This window comes from Choloepus didactylus, chromosome 4 (genome assembly GCF_015220235.1).
Source record: "Choloepus didactylus isolate mChoDid1 chromosome 4, mChoDid1.pri, whole genome shotgun sequence".
Lineage (NCBI taxonomy): Eukaryota > Metazoa > Chordata > Mammalia > Pilosa > Megalonychidae > Choloepus > Choloepus didactylus.
This window is the reverse complement of record NC_051310.1, coordinates 108,633,348-108,655,754: the sequence shown is the minus strand read 5'-3', so window position 1 is coordinate 108,655,754 and position 22,407 is coordinate 108,633,348. Positions and strand designations below refer to the sequence as shown.

The window sequence follows — 22,407 nt, the reverse complement described above, 5'->3', positions numbered from 1 at the left end:
AAGCACTGGCCAAGGAGTCAGGATGTCTGGTTCTCGGCTCACTGTGGGGCTCTGGTCCTTCTGTACACTCTGGGCCCCTCTTCTGTATGAAGGCAGGGAGCTGCACCCGACTCCAGGGCCCCTTGTCAGACTGGGACCCGCCTGAGGCTCACCGCAGTAGGCAAACTTGAGGGAAAGCACGCAGCTCTCGTGCAGGTGCAGCTGGTACTTGTCGGGCTTGGTGTGGTGCAGCACCTCCACGTTGCTGCTCTCCATGCCCACGGCCAGCCATTCGCCGGTGGGGCAGTAACCCAGGGAGAAGATCTGAGAGGGGAGGGCACAGTCAGCATCCCCTGCCCTGGAGAGCGGGATGTCTCCCCAAATGCCCCACTCAGGTCACCCTGGGGAATCAGAGTCTCCCCCCACTCCTCTACACCACCTCTCAACCCCACCCCTATCCTTAGCAAAACAAGGCTCCCCCTCACCCGGTTCTATAACCCAGGGACATGGGTGGTCATTTTTCATCCCCATTTTGTACAGGGAAATTGGGGCTCAGAGAAGTTGCTGGCTCCTTGACAACAAACGGTGGGGCCAGCATCCAAACTCAGAGGTAGCACAGACATCTTTCTCTGTGACTTTTGCCTTTCTTTAAAAGAAAAATAAGTAAACAGTATACCATAATACTAAATATTAAAGCAAGCAATCAAAATAATGACAAAGAATAATAATACCTGACATTTACAGAATGATTTCTCTAAGCCAGGCTTTTGGCTAAGGCTTTTAGAGGGATCACATCAGGTGTTCATAAGACCCATGAGATAGCTACTATTATTCCCATTCCACGAATGAGGACACCGAAGCCAAAGAGCTTGACGGCAGCAGAGCCAGGAATTGAATCCAAGCAGTTGGGTCAGGTGCGTTAGACTCTAAAGCCTTGTTCACCGTGTTTCATTGCTGCCTCCTCCAGGAAGCCTTCCCCCATTACTCAGGTGGGTTCCATGTCCCTCTGCAACAATCCCCCACCCAACCCACCCCATGAGGCCTCTTTGTACCCTGACCCAGCCACTGGGATGTGGGAGGGGAAGAGCCTACTGCTCGGAGGGTGCAGCTCGGCCTGCACACCTGGGAGGTAAAGTCATGCTGCTGCAGCTGCCGGCCCTCCCGCAGGTCCCAGGAGCGCACAGTGTTGTCCAGGCCCCCTGTCCACAGCTTGGTGCCGTCGTGAGAGATGTCGATGCAGCTGGCCCCATCTGTGTGGCCCTGGAACTGCCTAGGCAGACCAAGCGGGGAGGAGAGGTGAGCCCCAGGGAACCACCAACTCAAGCTGGAAGAGGGCCAGCACTGCCTCTAAGCAGAAGGATAAACTGAGGCACAGAAGGAGGTGCATCATCACCTGCCCCTGTTCCCTCCAGCAGAGCTAGGCCTGGCTCCTCTCCTACTCTACTCAGGGATTTTCCCCTGGGCGGGGGTGGGGTCAGTGTCTTGGGGGCTGCTTAGGCCAGGCCAAATGGGGCCCATGCCGCTCAGATGCACAGGAGGGGAAGCTAAACCAGGAAGGCCCTGGACAATTTTCCCTCAAGATGATCAGAAAAGAGAAAGCAGTCCCACTGCCTTTAGGACACAGTTCCTTAGCCCAATTTGCCTTACTCATCTACCCTCCTTACGCTGCAGCCTGCACGTGGCTGAGGCCATAAACACACCTGATACCAATTTTGTTCCGAGGCTCCATGTCTAACCATCAAGTTATATTGCTTCTGTAGGTCTTGATGTCTTTTCACCCTCCATTCTCCCACCTGCCCTCTCTCTGCTCGTCTCCACTAATCTGAACTTCACCTTTCCAAACCCGCACTGGCTCCACCTTCTCCACAAAGCCACCTCCAAGCTCCTGGGCTCAAAAAGCCCTTCCTCCCTCCGCTCAAGGTAGGCTGAGCCCAAGGTAGGCTGAGCCGTCTTTTCACTTGGACATCCCTTGTCCACACTTTTCTGGCCACCCCACAGAGCCTCAGACAGGGCCTGGGTCATAGCAAATAATGCCAGGTGAGGCTGGCATCTGTCTGAGAATCAGTGCAAACTTCCCAAAGACTGACGCTCCCTCCTGCTCCCCTGCTGGCCTCACCTGACCAGGGTCTGGTTGTGCAGGTCCCAGACGGCAATGTTCCCATCGCTGCAGCAGGAGAAGCAGACTTTGGCGTCGGGGCTGATGGCCAGAGCATAGCAGGCAGGAGCAGAGGATGTCAGCTCTGCCTTGATGCGGGGCGTGGGTGAGGCCAGGTCCCAGATGGTGAGCGTGCTGGCCTCACCGCCCACGATCAGTGTGCGCCCATCAGGGAGCAGCTTGCAGGAGCGGATGTAGTTGTCCCTGTTCTGGGAAGAGAGAAGGGATGTGTTGAGTGCAGCCCACCTTCCCTCCTGGGGACTAGGAGAGACATGAGTACCCCCACTACCCCTGCCCTCAGCCTCCCCTCTTAACACAGCAGCTGATAGGACTTCCCCACCTTCTAATCGTCACACCTTTTGTCACAAACCCCATGAGGTCTGTATCATTCCCCACTTAGGGATGGCAAAATGGAGGCTCAGAGAGGTTACCCAGCTTGCCCCCAAGTCACTCAGCCAATCCGAGGCTAAGCCAGGCCATGTCTACGGAGCCCTCCCCCCAGCCCTGTATGCAGCTGCAGAAGAGGCCCGCAGCCCTAGGTTCCTCACCAAGCAGTCCAGCTGGGAGATGGGGCTCTTGCTGCCCGGCTGGCTGATGTCCCAGATCTTCACACAGCCCTTGCCACCCGTGTAGACGTGCCGCGTGGGGTTGCTGATGGTCACGGCACACACCACCTCCCCGTGGCTGAGTGTGTTGATCTGGCGGGCGTGCCGTGGGATGCCGGGGCCTGCCAAAGCATCGTGGGGGAAGGGCACGGGCTGCATCTGCCCATCGGCGCTCACGTGGAAAGAGTATGCGCTGAAAGAGTAAGAAGTGTCACTTCTGCCATCCCCAGACTTCTCAGTTTGCACAGGTCCTGCTCAGTTCAACCCATACCACCCCCTAAACTGGCCTCCTGCCTCTATGCTCACATCTCCAGAAATCTTAGGGAAGCACAGCAATGAGCAAGTCATCTTTTGCTCCAGAGCTACCAATGGCTCCTCAGTGCCTAACCCCTAATCCCACCCTCCTGGCCTGGCTCCACCAGATGGGACAGTCTGATGCCTACTTTGACTTTTGCTCCCATTTATATACCTTTGCTCCAATCCAATCACCAGCCCACCTGTGCCCCTGGAATGCCCTTTCTTGCAAGCAACAAATTCCCTAATAGGCTGTGTCTGAAAAAGGCCCACCTTAAATGTCACCTCCTCCTTGAAGCTTTCCTTCCTTCCCCTATTTGAAGAATCCTACAGAGGGATTAGCTCTCAATTCTGTAGGTTTTGCTTTGACCTTACATCACAGAGTTTGCAAGTTCAAATTAGGGGCCTAACAGGTCAGGGAACTGAGTGGGCAGACCTCAGCTTTCCTGCTTTTGATAGATGAAGGGGAAGAGAAGTATTACTGCATGAAAAACAGCAGGTACCTGACCTGAGGCCTTAGGGTGAGGCAAGGAGGGCTGGGGACTGACTGTCACGTGTGTGTTATGTGTTAGCCACGACTCCATCCGCCAACTGGGCACTTCCCTGCTCTAACTGAGCACCCTCATGTCCCACTGTCTTGTATTAGAGCCATTTCCCTGCATGCCCAAGGCCTTTCTGGGGTGGGCTCCATGGCTGAGCCATCCCTGCCTTGACCCTGGGAGCCTGTGACAGACCCTGGGCACAACTGCAGTTGAGAAAACCTTCCATCAGTACAGAGGTCAGTAAATCAAGCCATGTCCCCTACACCCCAGCAGCTCTGGGGGCATCTGCTTGGGCCATTAATGTTGTCAAGCATCACTGCCGGTGCCCGGCCTCTCTCCAGAGCCACCTTTCGCCTGAGGATCCAGAGATGCTGCCCCATTGATACCATAGGGAACCAGCAGTATCAGGGAGGGAAATCTGCTCCTCTAACCCCCCAAATGATCACAGAGTCCACGTCAGAGCCAGGGGTGAGTCGGCTCAGTCCACCTGCTGTTCTAGGCTCCTGTGGGCAACCCCTCAATTAATGTCAGGACTTCTGCTGGTGATGTTGTATCACATGTTAAGTATTCTCTGTTTCCATCTTTTAATCCACACAACAACCCAAGGAGGTGGGGAGCAAAGTAGGGAGCATGTTCTCCAGGGGAGGGGAAAACTAGAGACAGGGCAGTGCTGGGGGTGTTTCTGGCAGGGAGATCCAAGGCCAGAGGAGTGGACAAGGCCTGTGAGGGCTGGGTGCAGATTTGGCTTGGGAAGCCTCAGTGTCTGGTGTTGCCACTCTCCTGGAACCCACGTGTGGACTTCAAGCTCATTTCCTCCACACCCCTTTGGTCCCCCTTTCTAAGGAGGAGCTCCTGGGGCTGGAGTACGGCTAGGCAGCTATTTCCTGGGGTTGAAGCCAGGCCTGTTAGTACCTCTAGAGGGGCAAGACGTCTTCCCCAAGGTGAAGTCTACCAGGGCAAACCCATGGCCAGGGAGGGAAGGGGTGTGGTGATCTCTCCTGCCCTCCCCAGGAAGCATTCGATTAAGCATAGGCAGAGCTTACGGTTTTCCGCCAGGAATGGAGGCGAGGCTCGAGGGCAGGCCCGTGGCCCGCATGGGAGGGTGGGGGTCAAAACCAACCTGCAAATCAAGACAAGGCCAGCCCTTACTCAGGAATGCCACTGTCCTCCCTGACCCCAGCCTCCTCCTCCTCCTCCAGCACCCACTCAGCCCTGGCACCCACAGCTACGCCTCCTCAGAGCCCAGGAGACAGCAGAGCAGGGCTCACCGCTTCAGAGCAAACGGGGGCCCAGGAGGCCAAGTGCCTTGTCCAGGATGGCGGCAGTGCTGGGATGATAGTTCACACCGCCCCCAACTCTGCACCAGCACTCTCCACCCCCAGCCCTGTTCGCCCCCATCCGCCAGGAAGAGCTGGCCCTGCCTGACTTCTCTCCCTCCCCAGGTGTCCCTGCGGGCCTGTCATATGGCAACAAAGCCATCCCAGGTAACAGGAGGGAAAGACAGCAACTGTCTCCTGAAAAAGGACCTCTCTCTCTCTGCCAGCCCAAATCCTCCCTGTTCATCCATAATGGTAAATAATTATTGTTATAACCACCAGCCCACTGACCAAACACCTGTTCGGCAGGGGTACAACTCATCTGGGATTCCCATCCCCAAGAGAGCAGGAATCGGCCCCACCGCCCAGACTGGACGGGGTGCTGGGGGTGGAACCGAGGGCTGCCTGACCCGAAGTGCGTGTCCTTTCAGCTAAATCTCACGTGTTGTTAATAAACGCTTTCCCCACAAGGCGGCTGTCTGGTCACGAGACCCCGAGGGCCCCCGTGATGTGGAGGGAGTGCCACCCTAATGCCCACCAGCTCCCCACTCATTGCCCAGTCCCCAGAAAAAGGAGCCAAAAAGTCTACGTACAGCTCCAAAGCTCACCATTGGCGATCGGCCGTAGGCGGCGGCGGCAGCAGCGGCAGCGGCACTCATCTGGGGAGGGATGTTGTGGAGGCTGGCGTAGGCGCCGGGGCTGGTGAGGGAGCCGTTCATCTCGTGGTGGCTCATCATGGCAAAGGGCGTTGCGTAGGAGCTGGTGATGGAGATGGGCGTGCGCAGGGCGGAGGCTGTGGGGAGGCGGCTGTCAGTGGGGAGTGGGCCTGCGCTGCCCTCTGTGACAGAGCCACGGCCCCCTCCCCACCCACAGCACTCCATGCAGCTTTCCAGAGCCGCCTGCTCCAGGAAGCCCTCTCAGGTTGAACCCACCAAACCGGGATCCCCGACTGCAGAGCCTAAGAAGATGAGAGCTAGGAGAAGTGTCCACTGCTTTTTCTGGCAGGACGTGGAAGCCCAGAGAAGGGCTCTGCTCGTTCAGAACTATGACAAGGCCAAGGACAGAACTCGGTGCCCATGCCCCTTCCATCTGCCTGTCCCAGCGGTGGTCCCTGGAAGCAGCTTCAAAGCACCATCTCCTCCTCTCACCTGGCTGTGAGCCCCCAAGGGCAGGTCCTGGGGGAGCCCCAACTCAAGACGCACTCCCTGGGGTCCTAGCCCATCTGTGCGGCTCCAGCCCTGGCCCAGGCAGACCCCTGCCTTCCCCCCAATCAATCCAGCCCTATCATGCCTACCCATTATACCTATCGGGTCCATGCCCTGAGGTTTGCCCGGCATTGACCGGAGACCTGGGGTTGTGCTGGTGCCTGGAGTCGGGGCATCGTTCCTTGGAGTTGGTGTGTTGGACTTGAGCCCAGGGGTGGAGGATTTGTCGTTCTGAAAAGGGAAGACGCAGAGACCAAGGGGCCATGAAGATTCTTTCCTGCCAAGAGTTGGGCACTCCGAGCTGGCCATGATGCCAGGTGCCCATCGCCACATGAAGCCAGCCAGCCCCTGTTAGGAACCTTCTACCCACCAACCTCTCAGTCACTCCCTGTGATCACCCCCAACTGACCAATGCAGGAGCCAAGGCTCTGAAATGTTAATTAACAAGTGCAGGGCCCAATTAGTGAGCGGTAAAGCTGGGATTTGAAGCAGGCTAAACCCCAACTCCAGGTTCTCTCTACACCACCCCTCCTCTGTCTTCTGATAAGCTTCACTCCACCTCTGGTCTTGCACAAAGTTCCCTTCCACCCCACCCTGCCTTCCCCAGCCCCTTCCGCAACTAACAAGGTCTTGAGGCACTCTTCTGGGAAGGAAAGGAAAATTCTCTCTGTCCTGGCCTCTGTCACTCCAGGGACAGACCCCACGTACATGACCAAGGTCTTTGGTCTTGGAGGAAGGCGTGCTGCTGGATGAGGCCACGGAGGCAGGGCTGGTAGGGGCATCCTTTTTCAGGCCACGGGCCTTGTCCAGCCCATTTTCAGGAGGGGAGTGTGCTGGGCTGACCCGGGGTGTCGCTGGGTCCTGAAAACACAAGCAATGCAGAGATGCACTGAAAGCACCAACTAGAGCCTTCCCTGCTCTGAGGACAGGAAGACAAAGAGCATGTGGGTAGGGAAAAGGGGCTTGGCTGAAAGACTGGGGGCCCCCATGGGGAGTCAACTGATTCTAAGGATCTAGTCTGACTCCTTCACTCTACAAATGGGAAGACTGGGGTCTGGGGTGGGGGGTGGGGGGTGTGAGTGACCTGCCCAAGATCAAACACAACCTCAGGACTCAAATCCAGGGAGCTGGTCTCTTGGCCTAGGGGAGATTCTCTCCAGCTCCTCTGATCCTTTTGAGGCTGATGTCCTGGGGACTCACAGCCCTCACCCCAAGATCTCAGAAGAGAGAGAGAAAGCAGCTGACTTGGAGGACCCAGGGGAACAGAGCTGACCTCACCTTGGGATGTTTGGGGTCTCCCTCTTGAGAGGCATCCTAGCAAATCCTCGATGCCCAAGGACGCCCAGCTACCGTGTAGCAAAGCCCTGACCTGCTCCTCCTGATGCCCCCAGATCAGAGTCCGGGTCACCCAGCTCAGGCTGCCACTAATGCACAGATGCAGCTGCAACACAGCAGCTCTCACACGGGGGAGGAGCTCCTAAACCATCCCAAATCAAGAGCCTCTCTGCAACATGGGCCTCCCTTACCTCATTGGAAACATCCACCACCAGATCGTCACTCTTATCCCCGTCACTGTCCTGCAACCAAGAGAAGCCAACCGGCTGATAAGAGGCCGTGCTCTCTCCCCACCCCACACTGAGCCTGAGCTATCCGCTCCTGCCACCAGCCAATGAGCAGTAAAGGCAGGATGTGAACTGTGAACCCCAGCCAAATGCCAAAGTCCATGTTCTTTCTATTCCACCCCTCTGCCCTCCAATGAGCACCACTCCAGCTCAGAGCCGGCCTTCCTCCAGGGGATGTGCCTCCTCACCCACCTCCCCAGCTCCCACATCCACGTGGCAGCCTTGCTGGGCCCTGCTCCATTATAACATTTCTAGGCATCCCCACCCCCACCTTCTCACCCTGTCTGCCCTTTTATACTTGTCTCTGAAGTCAGAAACTTCTCTCCAGCTCACTTTACATTTGCCCTCCTTTATGAGTGAGCATGCTGGTCATCCAGCCCTCTCCGCCACTCTGTGAGGTGGGTGATTAGTCTCGTCTCACAGAAATGCAGCTGACGCCTCATGTGGGCAACGTGCCCAAAGCCACAGAGCAGCCAAATAGCTGAATGGGGCCTGGCGCAAGCCTGGAGTACATGGCTCCTGCTTCCCCCTAGTACCGCACAGTCCCTCCCTCGGCCCCAGCTCTCACACACCACAGCCTGGCACAACGCAGACTTGGAGACCGTGCTCCCACTGAGATCTCATGTACCAGGGGGCATCACTGTATACATGAAAAGGCAATGAAAAGCCACAGCAGTGAGGCCTGAGTGTCTGAACACAGGGGGCAGACTGTCAGGGCCAAAAAGGCAAAGCATAGCAAGGAGGGCCAGGGATGCCCCCCTCAGCAGACCGGGATTCAAGGCAGGAGCCCACAGCTCTGCCCAGGCCCGGTGGAGGCAGGGACAACTTCCCCTCCCACTCCAATCCCTAACTCCCCCTACCCCCCCAGGCTGTGGCTTACATGCTCTCAGTGGTATACGGCTCCCTCAGGACCCTGCCCTGCCCTTCTTGATGGGATGCTTCTCTCACCTCCACTGTTTGTCTCTGACTCACTTCCCAACCCCAAGAGCACTCAGGCCATAGATCAGATGCCCCGTCTGACCCAATGTGCCCTCAGACATACGTATCGGCTCAGGCTGTCCTTCTCCTCTGCTTTCCGCTTCTTGGCTTCCATGCTGTAGTCTGTGGAGCTCCGGTGCTTCTCGCTGGCCCGGAGGCTTTCCGAGGGGGACACTGAGTTATTCTGGAAGCAAGTAGGGGATTTGGGGTCAGTCATCTTTGGCTGAATGTAACATTTCATACACAAAGATACAGCTAAGGCGGGGGACACATGAGGTCAGAAGGTCAGACGGGTCCTGAAGATCTTGGCTGGGATGGAGCCTTGCCAGGGAAGCATCCTCCACTCCCCAGACCAGGTCCCCTAGGAGATGCCTGCAGAGCACCCCTACTTCTCTTCTGCAGCAATACCACTATTAATAAAAAATAAATCTTGCCATGAATTGGTTGCCTTGTGGCCTACGAGACTGTACTCGCCAGGGCAGGGTCACATCACCAGCAGTGCCCACCACATCTATTTTCTCAAAGAAGGGATAAATAGAATTTGCACTGAGTCTTGAAAGATGGATCTGAGCCGACCAGCTGGGGCCATGAGTGATAGTTCATCTGCTGCACCCAAGATGCACCGGGAGACTGATGAGGAAGGAGCCCCAGGCTGCCGCAGGCCTTCCTGAGCGTGCATCACATTTTGTGGGTTCACCCTGTTTCCCTGTGCGGCCTTCACCAACTTGAGAGAAACACAAAGATTATAAATAAACAGAATGTGATGCCACAAAGAGTCTCCCTTTGAACGTTGGGGAAAGGCCTATGGAGCAGGTGGAATTTGTCCCTTGATAAGTACCCTGAGAGGTTGGGAAATGGACCCCAGGTCCCCCAGAGGGAGGCAACACAAAGGAAACCCAAGTTTGTCAGGTCTGGAAGAGCCTAATGAGATCCTGCTTCAATGATAAGGCAAATGAGGACATTATGGTTTGGATGTAAGAGGCCTGGGAAAAGGGGCAGACGGCCAAGACAAGGGAAGCATGCACGGGGGGTTCAAAGGACAGAGCTGTCTGAAAAAGGGAGAGCCACTGGCCAGGGGACGGCCTCAGTCGTGGTGGTGCTGGTGGCCAGGACGGCACCCTTTACTTGGGCTGGGGGGCAGGGAGGGGACCCCTGCAGGGGCACCTGGCAGCCACCTAACATCAGAACCTCTAGGATGCTACTGCAGTCTGCCCCTTTGTGAGAGCCCAAACCTGACCTTTGCACACCCACTCATTACTCATCCACCAATATCTGCTGGATGCCAGGGTGAGGAAGGGCAAGACACATTACTGTCTTGCCCTCCAGAGCTGTTGGTCCAGCTTTAGGGAAGGGAAAGGCCTGTGTCCCAACGATCCCCATGCACTGTGGGAAGCGGCAGGACGAGGGAAAACAGAGACACAAAGGGACATCTGTGCAGAAAGGAGGGCATCAAAGGCAAAGGTGGATGAGCCTAATCCATGGCTTCCCATTTACCCCAACGCCAATGCTGGCTCAGAGGTAAAAGGCAAAAGTCACGGGGAGTGACCGGGGCTGGACAGCCGAGGGGTGGGGTTCCCAGGGAACGGTGCGGGAACCAGCCCTGGAGCTTCATTTCCTTTCCTAAGCCAGTCTCTGGGCTGCCCTTCCCTGCCAAGTTTCTGCCTGGAGCAAATTAAAATGGCAGAGTTATCAGCCTTGAAGAAAAAAATGGAGGTTATAATGGAACTGCAGCTCAGCCTTCCCCACCGCCGTGCGAGAACGGCGGTGATGCACGCCCAGCCGCAATTCAATTAGCTGCTGCGAGCGCCGGCAGAAAAAATCACCGTCATTTCATTTCATTTCCTCCAACAGTGGCGGCCACCCCGTGCTAAGCAGAAATGCTTTCAGCCCCTCGCGCTGCCCCTCTTGGGCAGGGAGGAGAGGGGGGCGTGCGGCTGGCTGCTCGGGTTTCTCCTTGCGACCCAGTACACGGCTCGGGAAAACAGCGAGCTCTTTCTTCTCCTGCAGTCAGGCTGAAAACCCTCGCCGCTACCGGAGAGTCATGTCAGGCATTTAGCGGCTTCGATCCAGCCCGCCTCTGGCTGGCAGGCGGCCAAAAAACTAAGTATTTTTTATTGCTTCGGCTAGGCAAGGAAATATGAATGAAGCTACCTCTAATTGGACTCCAGTCTAACCCCTCTGGGACAGCTTCCAGCCCCTCCACCCATCCCTCTCCCACTCTCACACAGCCCTGTCCTTCCGGCCACAGGATTCAGCTGTCGACAACCTGGTTTCCAAAGGGCTGATGACTTCTGTCTATGCCCCTCTGGACACCACTGCCACACGCACATGGCCCCAGGGCCTTGCCTCCGGGGGCCCAGCCCACCCTTCCTGCCTCCTGCGCCTTACGATGGACTCTTGATTCATTCCCATTCGCTCCTCCAGGGGCCCTGCTCTATCAATCAGTCTGCCACGTGTGGACGTCAGGGAGCGTTGCAGCATGAAGAGCTCAGCTCTTGGGGCTTGCCGTGGGTTTCTTTTAGGAGGAAGCGTTCTTAGATTGGGGCATGAAGCCAAAAGCCAACAGAAATGACGATAAAAGGAGGCTGTTAAGCTTCAGCCATTGCTTTCACTTTGCAGTAGGTCACTGTTAGCCGGGTTCCCTCTGGGGGTTGTATCCTGTTCTAAGTGGATCTTACTAACAAAGCTGGGAGGCTGGCCGGGCAGGAACCTTCCCTGGGTTACGGATAAAGAAACTGAGGCTCAGAGAGGCCAAACAAGCTACCCAATGTTCCACCAAACCTTGAGCATCTAATCCAGTGCTCTTTCTACCTGAGCAAACCAAAATGCCATCATATGAGAGTCAAACCTAAAGCATTCAAAATGGATTTTCAGCTTCAATTATTCCTTTCTTACGAATGTAGCCAGTCCTGGGCCCAAACGTGAACATGTAGGCTCAGAAGGCAAGAGAAGATGTAAGAAAAGCTAATGGGGGGTTAAAAAGTAAGTGTGGGTGGAAAGCCGGGAAGGGCAGGCAGGTTGGGGTGGAGGGGGATGCCCAAGGAGGCGGTTTCAATGGTTAGTTAACTGCCTGACCTTCCAAGTCCTACTTAACACGAGGTAATAACCAAGGCCATCCTAACAGATTAGACAGCCCGTGATACAAGGATGGCCATAAGGAATAAAATAGCTTTGCTAATCACTGGAGGATTTTTTTATCCAGACTCCACTGCGCTTATTCAGAAGGCTTATTCACTTGAAACAGAACCTCTGAGCCTCAGTGTGATCAGAAAGATTTACAACAAATCTCAGAGCTGGCGGACACGCAGGCGGCCTGGCTTTAATGCTTGCTTGCTAGCACTTTCTTAAACGGAGTTAAAGCCCAAAGCAGGGTGGACTTCAGACATTGGGAGGAACTGAAGAGGACACCTGGGGGAGGTGGGGTACAACCCCAACCCAGGACACATAACACCTGGGTCCTAAGCCCTGGGTTTACAAACTGCCTGGGAGGGCCCAGGGCTGGCCAGTGGTCTCTAGTTAATCACCTATAGTATAAAAGGGAGTTAGCACTCATAGCCCAAGCTCTTCATTTGACAACTGATAGACCCAATGCCTGGAGACATGAAGGGGTCTCCCTAACCCAAGGTCACTCTCAACAGGTGTCAGCCACCCCTATTTCATGACAATACACAACAGGATTAAAACACTGTCACCAACACATCAGCACTGAAGCCAGGTCTCCCAGGTCTAGGCACAAATTAAACACAGAACAAACCCCTGTGGGGGCTTCAACCCACAGAGCAGAACCCGGGTTTGCATTTCTGGGACCCAGGCCAGGAGCCCACAAGGCCCCTCTGCCTCCCAGCACCCAAACACGTCACACAGGAGATCAGAGTTCCAGCACTTACCGTGCTTGATTCTCTCTCTTTGGGGAAGGAAGGCCAGGTCAGGAAGAGGATCAGGCCCCCAAGACAAAAAAGACAGAAAAAGAAGGGAAAAAGGTCAGTCTCAGCCCAGCTGGATTTTGCGTTTTTCTCGTTTACTGGTTTTAAAACTGGCAGCAGGCAGCACCCTCCAAGCACTGTGGCTCAGTCCAAGCAGGGAAGTCAAGTTACGTTTCCCAGCTTGGAAATCAACCATCCCGATGCCAATGTTTCCCCTGCCCCGTCAGGCCTGGGGGGTTGGGGAAGTGGGGGGTGGAGAGGGACAGAGGAGGCCTGGGGCCTAGCTCTCCCTGACATGCCAAGAAGGGCACCAAAATTCCTGTTTAGCAGACTCAGGTTCTTAAAGCCCCAAGTTTAGGAAAGATCATGCTATGCAAAACACATGTAGGATCTGGGAGAGCTAAGAAAATCATGGTTTTTTAAAAAAAGGAATTTCAGAGTGTTGTTTTTGTACAGTTTTGCTTTAAACTTAACACCATTCTCTGCTTTACCAAGAAGCCCCTGGAAGCTGAAGCTTCTGATTATTTGCCCAGCCAAGCACTAGCTCCCTGGTTGTCTCCTACGTCTGCCACGAAGACCATCCTGCTACAGGGTCAAAAATCTTATGCTCCCATTCCCATGATTTCTACTGCCCGCAGCCCAGGCCAGGCCCGGGGCATGAATGCTGCACAGGCCATGTGTCCTGGTGAAGAGCTCTCCGACGGGAAAGTGTGCAAGGTGACACCTTTTAAAAAGGGGTGTGCCAAGGAACTAGGCTCTTTCCTTCCCTGATCCAGCTAACCCCTCCCATTCCCTCCCGGTACCAACTTCCAGGGTCCCTGTGATGAGGCCCATAGTGAATGTGGTGAGGTGTGTGTGTGCAAGTTCTGACTCCAAATCTTCCCAGTCACCTCCCTGCTGAACTGTGCTCTGCTCTCTCCACTTAAAGACAGTCAACTAACAAAACTTTTTTTGAGCACCAACTGTGTACCTTTTCCAAAAACACCTGTGCTGGCAAAAAACACGTGCTAAGGACAGTGTCCAGAGAAGAAATAATCTTGGGGAGGACAAAGCACTCCCCAGGGACAAGCCACACATGGGTAGCAACCAAAGTCCCACTTTAGGACCCCAACTCGTAAACTCTGGTGGGAATTTGAAAAAGATCCTCAATTTGGCCAGGCATCCTGAAGGACTGGGGCTGGGCCTTGAAGGACAGGCAGGGATGTAGCTGGAAGAGGGAAGGGTACCCCTCCAGGATGAAAGGACATGGTGTCCTTCCAGCCAGAGAATAAGGGTACAAAACAGGGATTGGGGGCGGGTGCAGGCTTCCACATGCCAAGGGTCCACAGCTCCATACCCTTGGCTAACTGCTGGTCCTAGGGTGACGACATTCGCTGTGCCCACCTACCCCTGGCCAAGGCCCCACGCCCAGCTTCCCCCAAACCCCCTCCCTGCTCCCAGCCCCGGGCCGCACCTCTGTGGTCAAGTTCATGGTGATTCTTCTCATCCTTCACGGTCAGGTGGGCCTGGCTGCCCAGGGCACCGAGCGCCAGCAGCCCCGAGCTGCTCCCGGTCACTGGGGGTATCCCTGGAGGCTGGAGGCCCGACGGGTGGGGCGGCAACTGGACCGGGGGCCCGTGCGTGGCATGGGAGAGATGCTGCGCCTGGAGCTGCTGTTGCTGCAATGAAGCGGGTGGTGAGAACAGCTGAGCGGGAGAGGGGAGGGAGGCCCGCAGGCTGCCTGGGAGGGGGGCTCTCGCCACCTTGGAGGAAAAACACCCCCAGAGCCTTTGCCCCAGCTCAGACCACATACTCATCTCACCGAAGGAACAGTCTTGTTAATGCACCACAATTTAGATTCAAGGTTTATGTCTACAAACACTCCATCCCCTAGTTTCTGGGCAGGATTTCTCAGTGTATGTTTCCAAGATCAAGATAAATAATGCATGCGTTTAGAAACCACATAGTCATCAAGGGTTCCCTCCTAGTCCAGGGGAATCCACGGTTAAGCTCCCAACAGTCACCGGGTTTGCTCGTGTTCACACGCCTTCAGTGTTAGCAGCCAGCGTCTCCCACCCTGAGGCCCTAACCTGGGGAAGACCCCCTGATTCTGGGAAACCCCACGCCTGGCTTTCAGAGCTGGCATAAGCCATAGCAGAGAAGTCTTGAGGGCAAGAAGAGCTGGGCCCAGTGGAATGAGAGCTAATGTTATCGGACATCACAATGGAGAATGGACTGATGGAAAGACTGGAGGCCTGGGACTACAGAGCAGGGGTTCAATTCCCAGCTCTGGCACTCACTGTGTGACTGTGGGCAGGTTCCTTCAAGTTCCTCCCATTTCCTTATCTGTGAAAGGGGGAAAGCAGCCCTACCTCAGAGGATTATTCTCAGGTAATGGAGGGAACAGCACCTGGCACAGGTGACTGCTCATTCAGGGATCAGGACTGTAGCAAACATCTACTCATGTCTTACAACTGGTCCTCACGGATTGAAAAACTTTACTTGCTTTAGCTCGATACCATCAGTAGTGACAACGACAATCCTCCTGTCCCTCCCCTCCTCACCTCCAGTCAAGAACTCACTGCCCTGGATCCAGAGGCCCCAGGAACCCCTACCCAATACTAACCTCAGGGGCTTCTTTCCCTCTCCCCTTCCCACACACAAGTAACTGGCCCGGGCGGCCTTGGCTCTCTCCTCGGTAGTCAGGACAGAATGCCCTCTGTCACTGCTAAGACTGTGCCAAGACCCATGGGCATTGTGGGGCGGACAATCCAGCAGCCAATTATTTCTTAGGCTAGAAATATTTCTTAGAGGCCTTAGCTATGCTAGTATCTGCCTATACACACATCTTTCTTCTTCATTAGCACAAGAGAACCAACTGAATGCCTAAGAGAATGCAAGAATGCTTGGGCACTTTCCAAATATTATCTCTAACTCTTTCAACCTCCTGGTAAGGGCGGGATTGTGCCCATTTTATAGATGTCTAGAAGCCAGAGTGGGCAGCCAGTAGCTGGCCAAGGCCCACCACTAGTGAGTGAGATTAGAGCTCAAATCTATCAACCACCCAACCTCATAGAATGTTCCAAAGGAGCAAGAGCTGTGGGGAGATGGTGGGGGATAACACAGAGCACTGATCTGACAAACTTCAAGAGTTCTCTCCTGGCTAAGGGGACTTGCCTGTCAATGGGAAATGGGCTTCTGGCAACTGCTGACAGACCTCAGAACACAGTGAAGGCACACAGTTCTGGTTGGAGGTGAGGCACCAAGAGCCTGTAAGTGTTTGAGGTCCTGCTCTCCCCCAACTAATGTGCAGACTGCCAACCTAGCCCCATCCCCAGGTGCCACAGATGCCACCACACTTACTACAGAGCTCTGCTTCTCAGCAATGTGTGAGAGGCTAGCACCCGCACCCCAGGACCTCACTCAAGACCATCAGTGGCGACCCTGAGACATCTGTCACCGGATGGTGGGCACTGGTCCCAGCCTCAGCTCTGACTTCAGGTCTTCCCCAAGATACCACAGCGGAAACAAAGCTAAGGGGACCCTGGAGTCAGCATCGCAGTGTCCGATGCAGAAAACCAACCCATCCCAGCCAAGGGACGTACGCTCCTCCCAGGTGGGAGCTTACAACTGAGGTTCCCCATCTTTTATTTAAAAAGAAAATGTAGTTTTTTTTAACATCTTATTACAAATCAATACATGGGAAAAAGTAATTTTTTACCTCTTATTACAAAAGTAATACATGCTCATTGTAAAAAAAAAAAAAGGTATAGATTACAAAGTTAAAAAAAATCACTCTTCAGTCCTCCTTAGGGGAAGCCACTGTTAATCTGTCTAGGTTTTCCTTTATGGAAATTCGTATCTATAAATGAATGTCTTTTCTACACAAATGGGCTGTTATACAAGTTGATTTTAATTTAACAGTGTTCTGAATCAGCACACAGAATGACTCCTCTTTTTAATGGCTGTGTAGTATTCCCTGCTGTGACAGGACCATAACAGTTCTATCTAGACACCCAGTTTTAAAATGACCCTCCAGCAGGACACTTTGGATTTAGACTAGATGTTGTTGGTCCTTTAATTCTGCCAGTGGTGGCTACTCAGTAAAATCTCAGAAAGCAAGGATTGAGATATTTTAATCACTTTTTAAAGTGTGTAGCCAGTAAGGTATCTTGAAGAAGAAAGGAGATGCAGGAGAAGGGAGGGGGAGGTTTCAAAGTTGCCAGAGAAGTGGCTTGTACTGATCCCTTTGTAACCTGGGATCAGTACAAGGCTAACTCCTTCTATGGACAATTTTGTTTCTACAGAAAAAATTGATTAAAGATTTGTACTCGTGGAAAGACACTGAATAGTTCCAAACACCCTGATCCTTACCTTAGTGGGTAAGGTCTCCTCTCCCACCCAACCTTCCGGGCTGAACACCATGCCCAGTTCAAACACCACCCACTCTGGGAAGCCCTCCCCATCTTCCTGGTAGGAATTGGCCACTCCCTTCTAAGAGCTCTAACAGCGCAGACACTGGAGCCAGAGAGCCAAGGGTGGACTTCCAGCTCTATCCCCTTCTCAGTTATGAGACTAAAAATGTCACCCGATCCATCTCTCTCTGGGCCTGTATCCACATCTGCAAAATGGGAATCAGAACTGAGCCCATCTCTTGGGGTTGTGTGAGGATCACATGCATTACTACATGTTAAGGCAAAGTAAGTGCTCAGTTAACATCAGCAAATACTGACTGGACTGTAAATCTAACCCTCATTTTTCTCACAGTTAAGTGATACTGGGCAACTTATATGTCACACCCTGGAGACCACTGAGCTCCAGGAAGACACAGACCTTGACTCATCCATCCCAGCATTTGGCTCAGTACACGTCTGCCGCGTGAATGACAATGTTGCAAAAGGTATACGTGGAGAGGAAGGGAAATGAGTCAGCGGGGTGGCTCTGTCCAAACTCAACTGTCTGACTCCCAGATCTGTGCCTCTTCTCTAAGGTTCCGGAATCGGAGGTGGTTTTGACCTATTAGATACATCTAGAACAGTTAGTTGGGTAAGGAGCACCCACGGGATGTCCTGCTTCTCCGAGACACGAACCAGTGAACCAGTGTTAAACCCGGAATGCAGCAGCAGCTGTTTGAAAAACAATGGCTTTCAAAGCTGGTGAGCTTCCAAGACAGGATGGCTTTTCTGCCTTAGCATGACAAGTAGGAGTACATTCTTTGCAACAGAGGAAAGGAATCTTCCATGCAAATACGAAAAGTTTCTGATCTTCAAGTTCAAGAGTCAGAAATTCCCAACAAGGTTCCCTTTTGGTCCTTTGGAGGCACAGTCAAGACTGGCTCAACAGGCTCTGAGAAGCAGGTACACAAGAGCTAGACTCCAAGGCTTCTCTTCAGGGCGAGAGCAGATGCCAGGGCTTGTTGGGCAGAGGGTCTGCTAACAGTCTTGGTTGCAGCAGAGAGCAAAACAAAAGTTTTCTCCCTGGAGGGGCAGGGGGAGCCAGCTAGCTGCGTTGCCAACCCCAGGCCCTCGGCTGGCAGGCAGGCAGACACGGCCACCTCAGGCTGCGTTTCCATTCCCTGGGGGGTTGAGCTCCTTTCTCTTCACCCCTCCAGAACAGCCATCATGGCCTTCAACATGTCCCCTGGCTTCAGAGGACAATGTGCTGAGTGACATCTGATTGGGAGGGTGACAGTGTTTTCAAGTGGGGAGCCTTTCAGGCGGTGGAGAAATGCAATCAATTCCACAGTCTGAGGAGCCCCCAGCCCCCACCTTGCCCTTTCCCACACTCACTGCTCTGTAATCGCTTAGTTCCTACTATTCCTTCTAATACCAGGAAATCAACAATTGCCCCTCCTAACTCCAGCCCCAAAAGAGCAGCTAGGAGTGTGGAACTAAGCCCACCCACGAGTGCTCACTTCTCCCTCCTCTAACATTCCATGCCAGGACACACTGTGTCTGAGGAAGGTGTCCCGCACCGTCCTCCACGTGAGGGCCAAGCTCTTGTGGCCTGAGCTCAGATACCTCCTCTTCCAGAAGAGGCCACCAGGGAAGATCTGGCTTGCACAGTCTGTGTTACTGGGTTATAGACATCACAGTTTATGCCTCTGTTAGCGGATTTAATGCTTCACTTCTTAGGCTCACCACTTAGTGACGTTGTCTAAGCATTTGCAGAGTCAAGACGCACCAAGGGCTCCTACCAGGAAGCAAGAAGCAAAGACAAGGTCCTAACTGCGTGAAATTAACACTTCCTACCCTTCAAGGAAAGGGAGAGCAGCCCCAAGCCTACGCTTGCTCCTTTCTATTTCCGCACAACTCCAGAATGAACTGAGCTTTCATGCTCACCAATAGCTTTTAATGCTCACAACAACTCTTCTTATCCCCATTTCTGGAATGGGGAACAGGCTCGGAGAGGTTAAATGACTCTGCTAAGCCTGGAGCAGCCAGAAGCAGGACTGAAACCACAGCTGCCTAGCTGAAGGAAACTGATGAATCCTAACCACACTCTCTTTGCCATCCTTCTCCCACATGTGAAATTCAATCAACTGATGGCTCTAGTGCATCAGCATCCTGGAGTGAATGCAAGCAGCTTAGGAAGGGCTTCAAAATACCCTTTGTAGTTTGTGACAAGCTGCTGCAGCCCCCCCCCCCCCATTAAAAACAAAACAAAACAAAACAAAATCAAATCATTATCTTGTGACTATCTCTTCCACTAATAATTCCCTAGAGAATGCAGACCACATTGGCAGTGGGCAAGTGAGATGAGAGCCCACTCCCCATTCCCCCACTCCCATTCAAAGACCTTGGACCAGCACAGAGCAATGTAGAAAGGGGGTTCTGCAAATGGTTGGTACATCAGCCAACAGGGTCCTCAATCTGCCAGGGAAAGACAGAAATTCTCCAAGTTGGTGACCAACAGCCAACAATTTTCCCTGCATGTGCTTGGGAATCTTACTGCTCTAAGAATCCCCCTATAACTTGGATCCACGAAGGAAGGGCATGCAGCCTATGGTACTGGGTCTTGCCGGGCCCCAGCTAGATGAGTGAATCTTCCAGCCTCTCCTCTGCAGCTGGATACTCGAGTTCCCTACAGACCAGTAGGGAAGTGGGGGCTTGGCCAGCAAGGCTGGGCTCCCTCCACCTGCCCCTGCTTCTCCCCCCCTCACTCACCAACCTGACCTTGGGTGCTGGCCTTTCTCACCAGGAAGGGAGACCCTAGAAATACTCTAATCCAAGTGATAAATTTTCTGCTAGCTATGGCCAGCCCAGCCGGCTATAACTAAACCATCACTCTTAGAGCTGAGCTCAGACGCAGCCTCAGAATCCTTCAAAACTCCACACCCCAGACAGCCACCATCAGCTGACTAGAGCAGGTGTGCATTGTGAAACCTGCCTAGCCCTTCCCTGTCTTTTCACAAATGGGGAAATTGAGGCCCAGAGGAAAGAAGTGATGTACCCAAAGCCCTCGTATCTCCCAAACCAGGGTGCCAGGCTGCTCCTCCTTCCAGAAGGGCAAATCCAACCATACCACAGGGACAGCCACTGGTTGCTACTACAAGCCCCCCCACTACCCCCATCCCCCAGCCTTTCCTTACCCTTTACAGCTGGGGCCAAGACTCCTGCCCTTTGCCTTCAGCCCTTGCCCCACCACCCTCCTTTCCCCAGCAGGCTCCCTCTCCCCTGTCCTCGAGGAGAGAGAACGCCCTGACTAGATCAGCTGGCCTCCTTCGCTGGCGTGCAGTGAAGCACGGCTCCCCAGTGTGAGCATGCCTCGGCTGTCCGTAATTCCTGCCTTGTGAGGCTGTCAGGCACGGCGATTAGATGGCTGCCTGCTTAATGACAGGGCGACGGCTGCATTCACTCAGAGCCTGGGAAGCAATTACCTTGAAAATGGGGGTCACAGGCCCCACTCGTTGGCTTTAATTGAATTCCAATATCTGCCTCGAGCTGCCTTGACCTAACTTGTAGCTTCCTAAATACTACTTAAAGGAAGTGGAGCTAATCCAAGCAGCGCTTCTTCCCCAATTTTATTCTTTCTTTAAAATGTGGGAAAAAAAAAAAAAGTATTTTCAAAAGAGGATTCTACTCCAAAGAGGGAGGCAGAAAGATAGAAGGGATTTGAAGCCACTGCAGGGATGGGAGGGCTTGGCCTGGAAGCCTCAAGGAGACTCCTGGGAAGGGGATGGACACAAGAAGCTGAAAAGGAGCAATCCCAGAGAACAGAGCCCACCCCGCAGCTCCTTCCAGCACTGTAGGCAGAACCGCTGCACAATGCCTGGTCGCTGAGATGGAGGCCACAAGCCACACACTCCAACTCGGCTGGTGGGGAGGGGCCCTGGGGTGGGACTCAGCCCTCAGCTTCTGACTCAGCTTTGCAGCTGTTCATAAATCACTTGCCCTCTCTGGCCCCCTTTGTAAAAATGAGGGCATTGGGCAGTGGCAGCGGTTCTCCACTGGAGACATTCTTGGTTGTCTCAACTGGGGATGGGGGCAGTGCCACTGGCCTCAAGTGGGTAGAGCCCAGAGATATTGGTAAACATCTTGCAATGGACAGTCCTCTACAACAAAGAACTATCCAGCCCAAAATGTCAATAGTGCTAAATGAAAAACCCAAGACTAGATTATCTCCGAAGATCCTTCAAACACTAAAATATAATGATTCCCCATTCTGGATGTGCTGTGTTCCAGCTTGGAAGTCTGAACGCTTCCTCCTTCTGTTCCTGTTTCCAGACTCCTCTCTGCCCCTCCCCAGGGGGTGGGGTTCTGCTTGTCATGGGCCCCAGAGACATGACATGGAATCCCCAAGCATCATCTGCCGCTCTGACCCAATGCCCCAGCGTTCCCCGTGGAGTCACGAAAGCCAGAGCAAGGAGCTGGTCCAACCCCCTCCTTTCTCAGATGAGGAAACCGAGGCCCGAGGAAGAGGGGCCTGCCTGAGGTCACATAGAGATGAACGTGACTCGAACACAGATCTCCAGGTTTCTGCCCCGGACCGAAAAGCCAGGAATCATTCATGCCACCAAGCAGAAGAAACTCTGTGGCCTTCAGTTCCCCTTAACATAACAACCTCACATAAGAACGGAGATGAGCAAGGCTCCCAGAATGCTAGGGCTGAAGGGACCCCAGTCAACCAGTGCATTGCTTCCCAAGCCTGACTACACTTCAGAATGATCTGGAAAATTTCAGGACATCGATTCCCAGCCCCACCCACAGACCTATGGAAAAGAACTTGTGGGTGAGAACCCTGGGCTCTCTCTTGTTCAGAAGCAACCTGGGGGGCTCTAACCCAGCTGCTCCATGCACTGGAAAGCAGAGATCTCACCCACCTTCTTTCACTTTACAGACAGAAGACACCTTGCTCAAAGTCACAGTGAAAATACAATTGTTTCCCCCACAGGTATGTATCTTAAGTATCCTAAGCCTCACAACCCAAGCAGCAAGCAGGAGAAAGATGCCGTCTGAATCCAAGACATCTAACGATGCAGGCCAGGCAGGGGCACCAAAAGGGAGGGAGAGCTTGGCTTCCTCTTTTCACTGAGGGGTCAGATCAGAAGTGGGCCTCACAACAAAGCACTCTCAGGTATTTTTTCCTATTCCAGGTGAGATGGGCTCTCCAGCAGGTCAGAAACGCAAAGGGCACGTGATTAACACCGAGCCAGGCCACGAAGGGCACGGGCAGCAGGGCCCTCATCCGAGTTCCACAGCACACTTCACATCCACAGTTCAGCAGAGACGGTCCTGAACCCAGGTGGCCAAAGAAGGGCGGAGCTTTGCCGGAGGAGGCAGCAGGGCGGCCAGGCCGGGGGAGGCTGA

General features: G+C 53.8%; 1 protein-coding gene across 8 annotated transcripts in view; it reads right to left on the bottom strand.

The window, feature by feature from the left end:
- TLE3 (TLE family member 3, transcriptional corepressor) overlaps window positions 1–22,407 on the bottom strand; it is a 48,545-nt gene that overhangs the window by 2,673 nt on the left and 23,465 nt on the right. For 3 of the 8 annotated variants that reach the window (XM_037833539.1, XM_037833545.1, XM_037833547.1), the window contains 12 exons: window positions 14,073–14,277; window positions 12,584–12,600; window positions 8,761–8,880; window positions 7,623–7,673; window positions 6,805–6,957; window positions 6,186–6,327; window positions 5,485–5,684; window positions 4,619–4,695; window positions 2,683–2,932; window positions 2,096–2,343; window positions 1,102–1,249; window positions 153–303 (listed from right to left, as the gene is read on the bottom strand). In XM_037833539.1, coding sequence (XP_037689467.1) covers window positions 153–303; window positions 1,102–1,249; window positions 2,096–2,343; window positions 2,683–2,932; window positions 4,619–4,695; window positions 5,485–5,684; window positions 6,186–6,327; window positions 6,805–6,957; window positions 7,623–7,673; window positions 8,761–8,880; window positions 12,584–12,600; window positions 14,073–14,277 — 1,762 coding nt within the window. The remainder of the gene's footprint in view (window positions 1–152; window positions 304–1,101; window positions 1,250–2,095; window positions 2,344–2,682; window positions 2,933–4,618; window positions 4,696–5,484; window positions 5,685–6,185; window positions 6,328–6,804; window positions 6,958–7,622; window positions 7,674–8,760; window positions 8,881–12,583; window positions 12,601–14,072; window positions 14,278–22,407) is intronic. The other 5 variants (XM_037833546.1, XM_037833542.1, XM_037833541.1 and 2 more) reach the window with 4 other exon arrangements.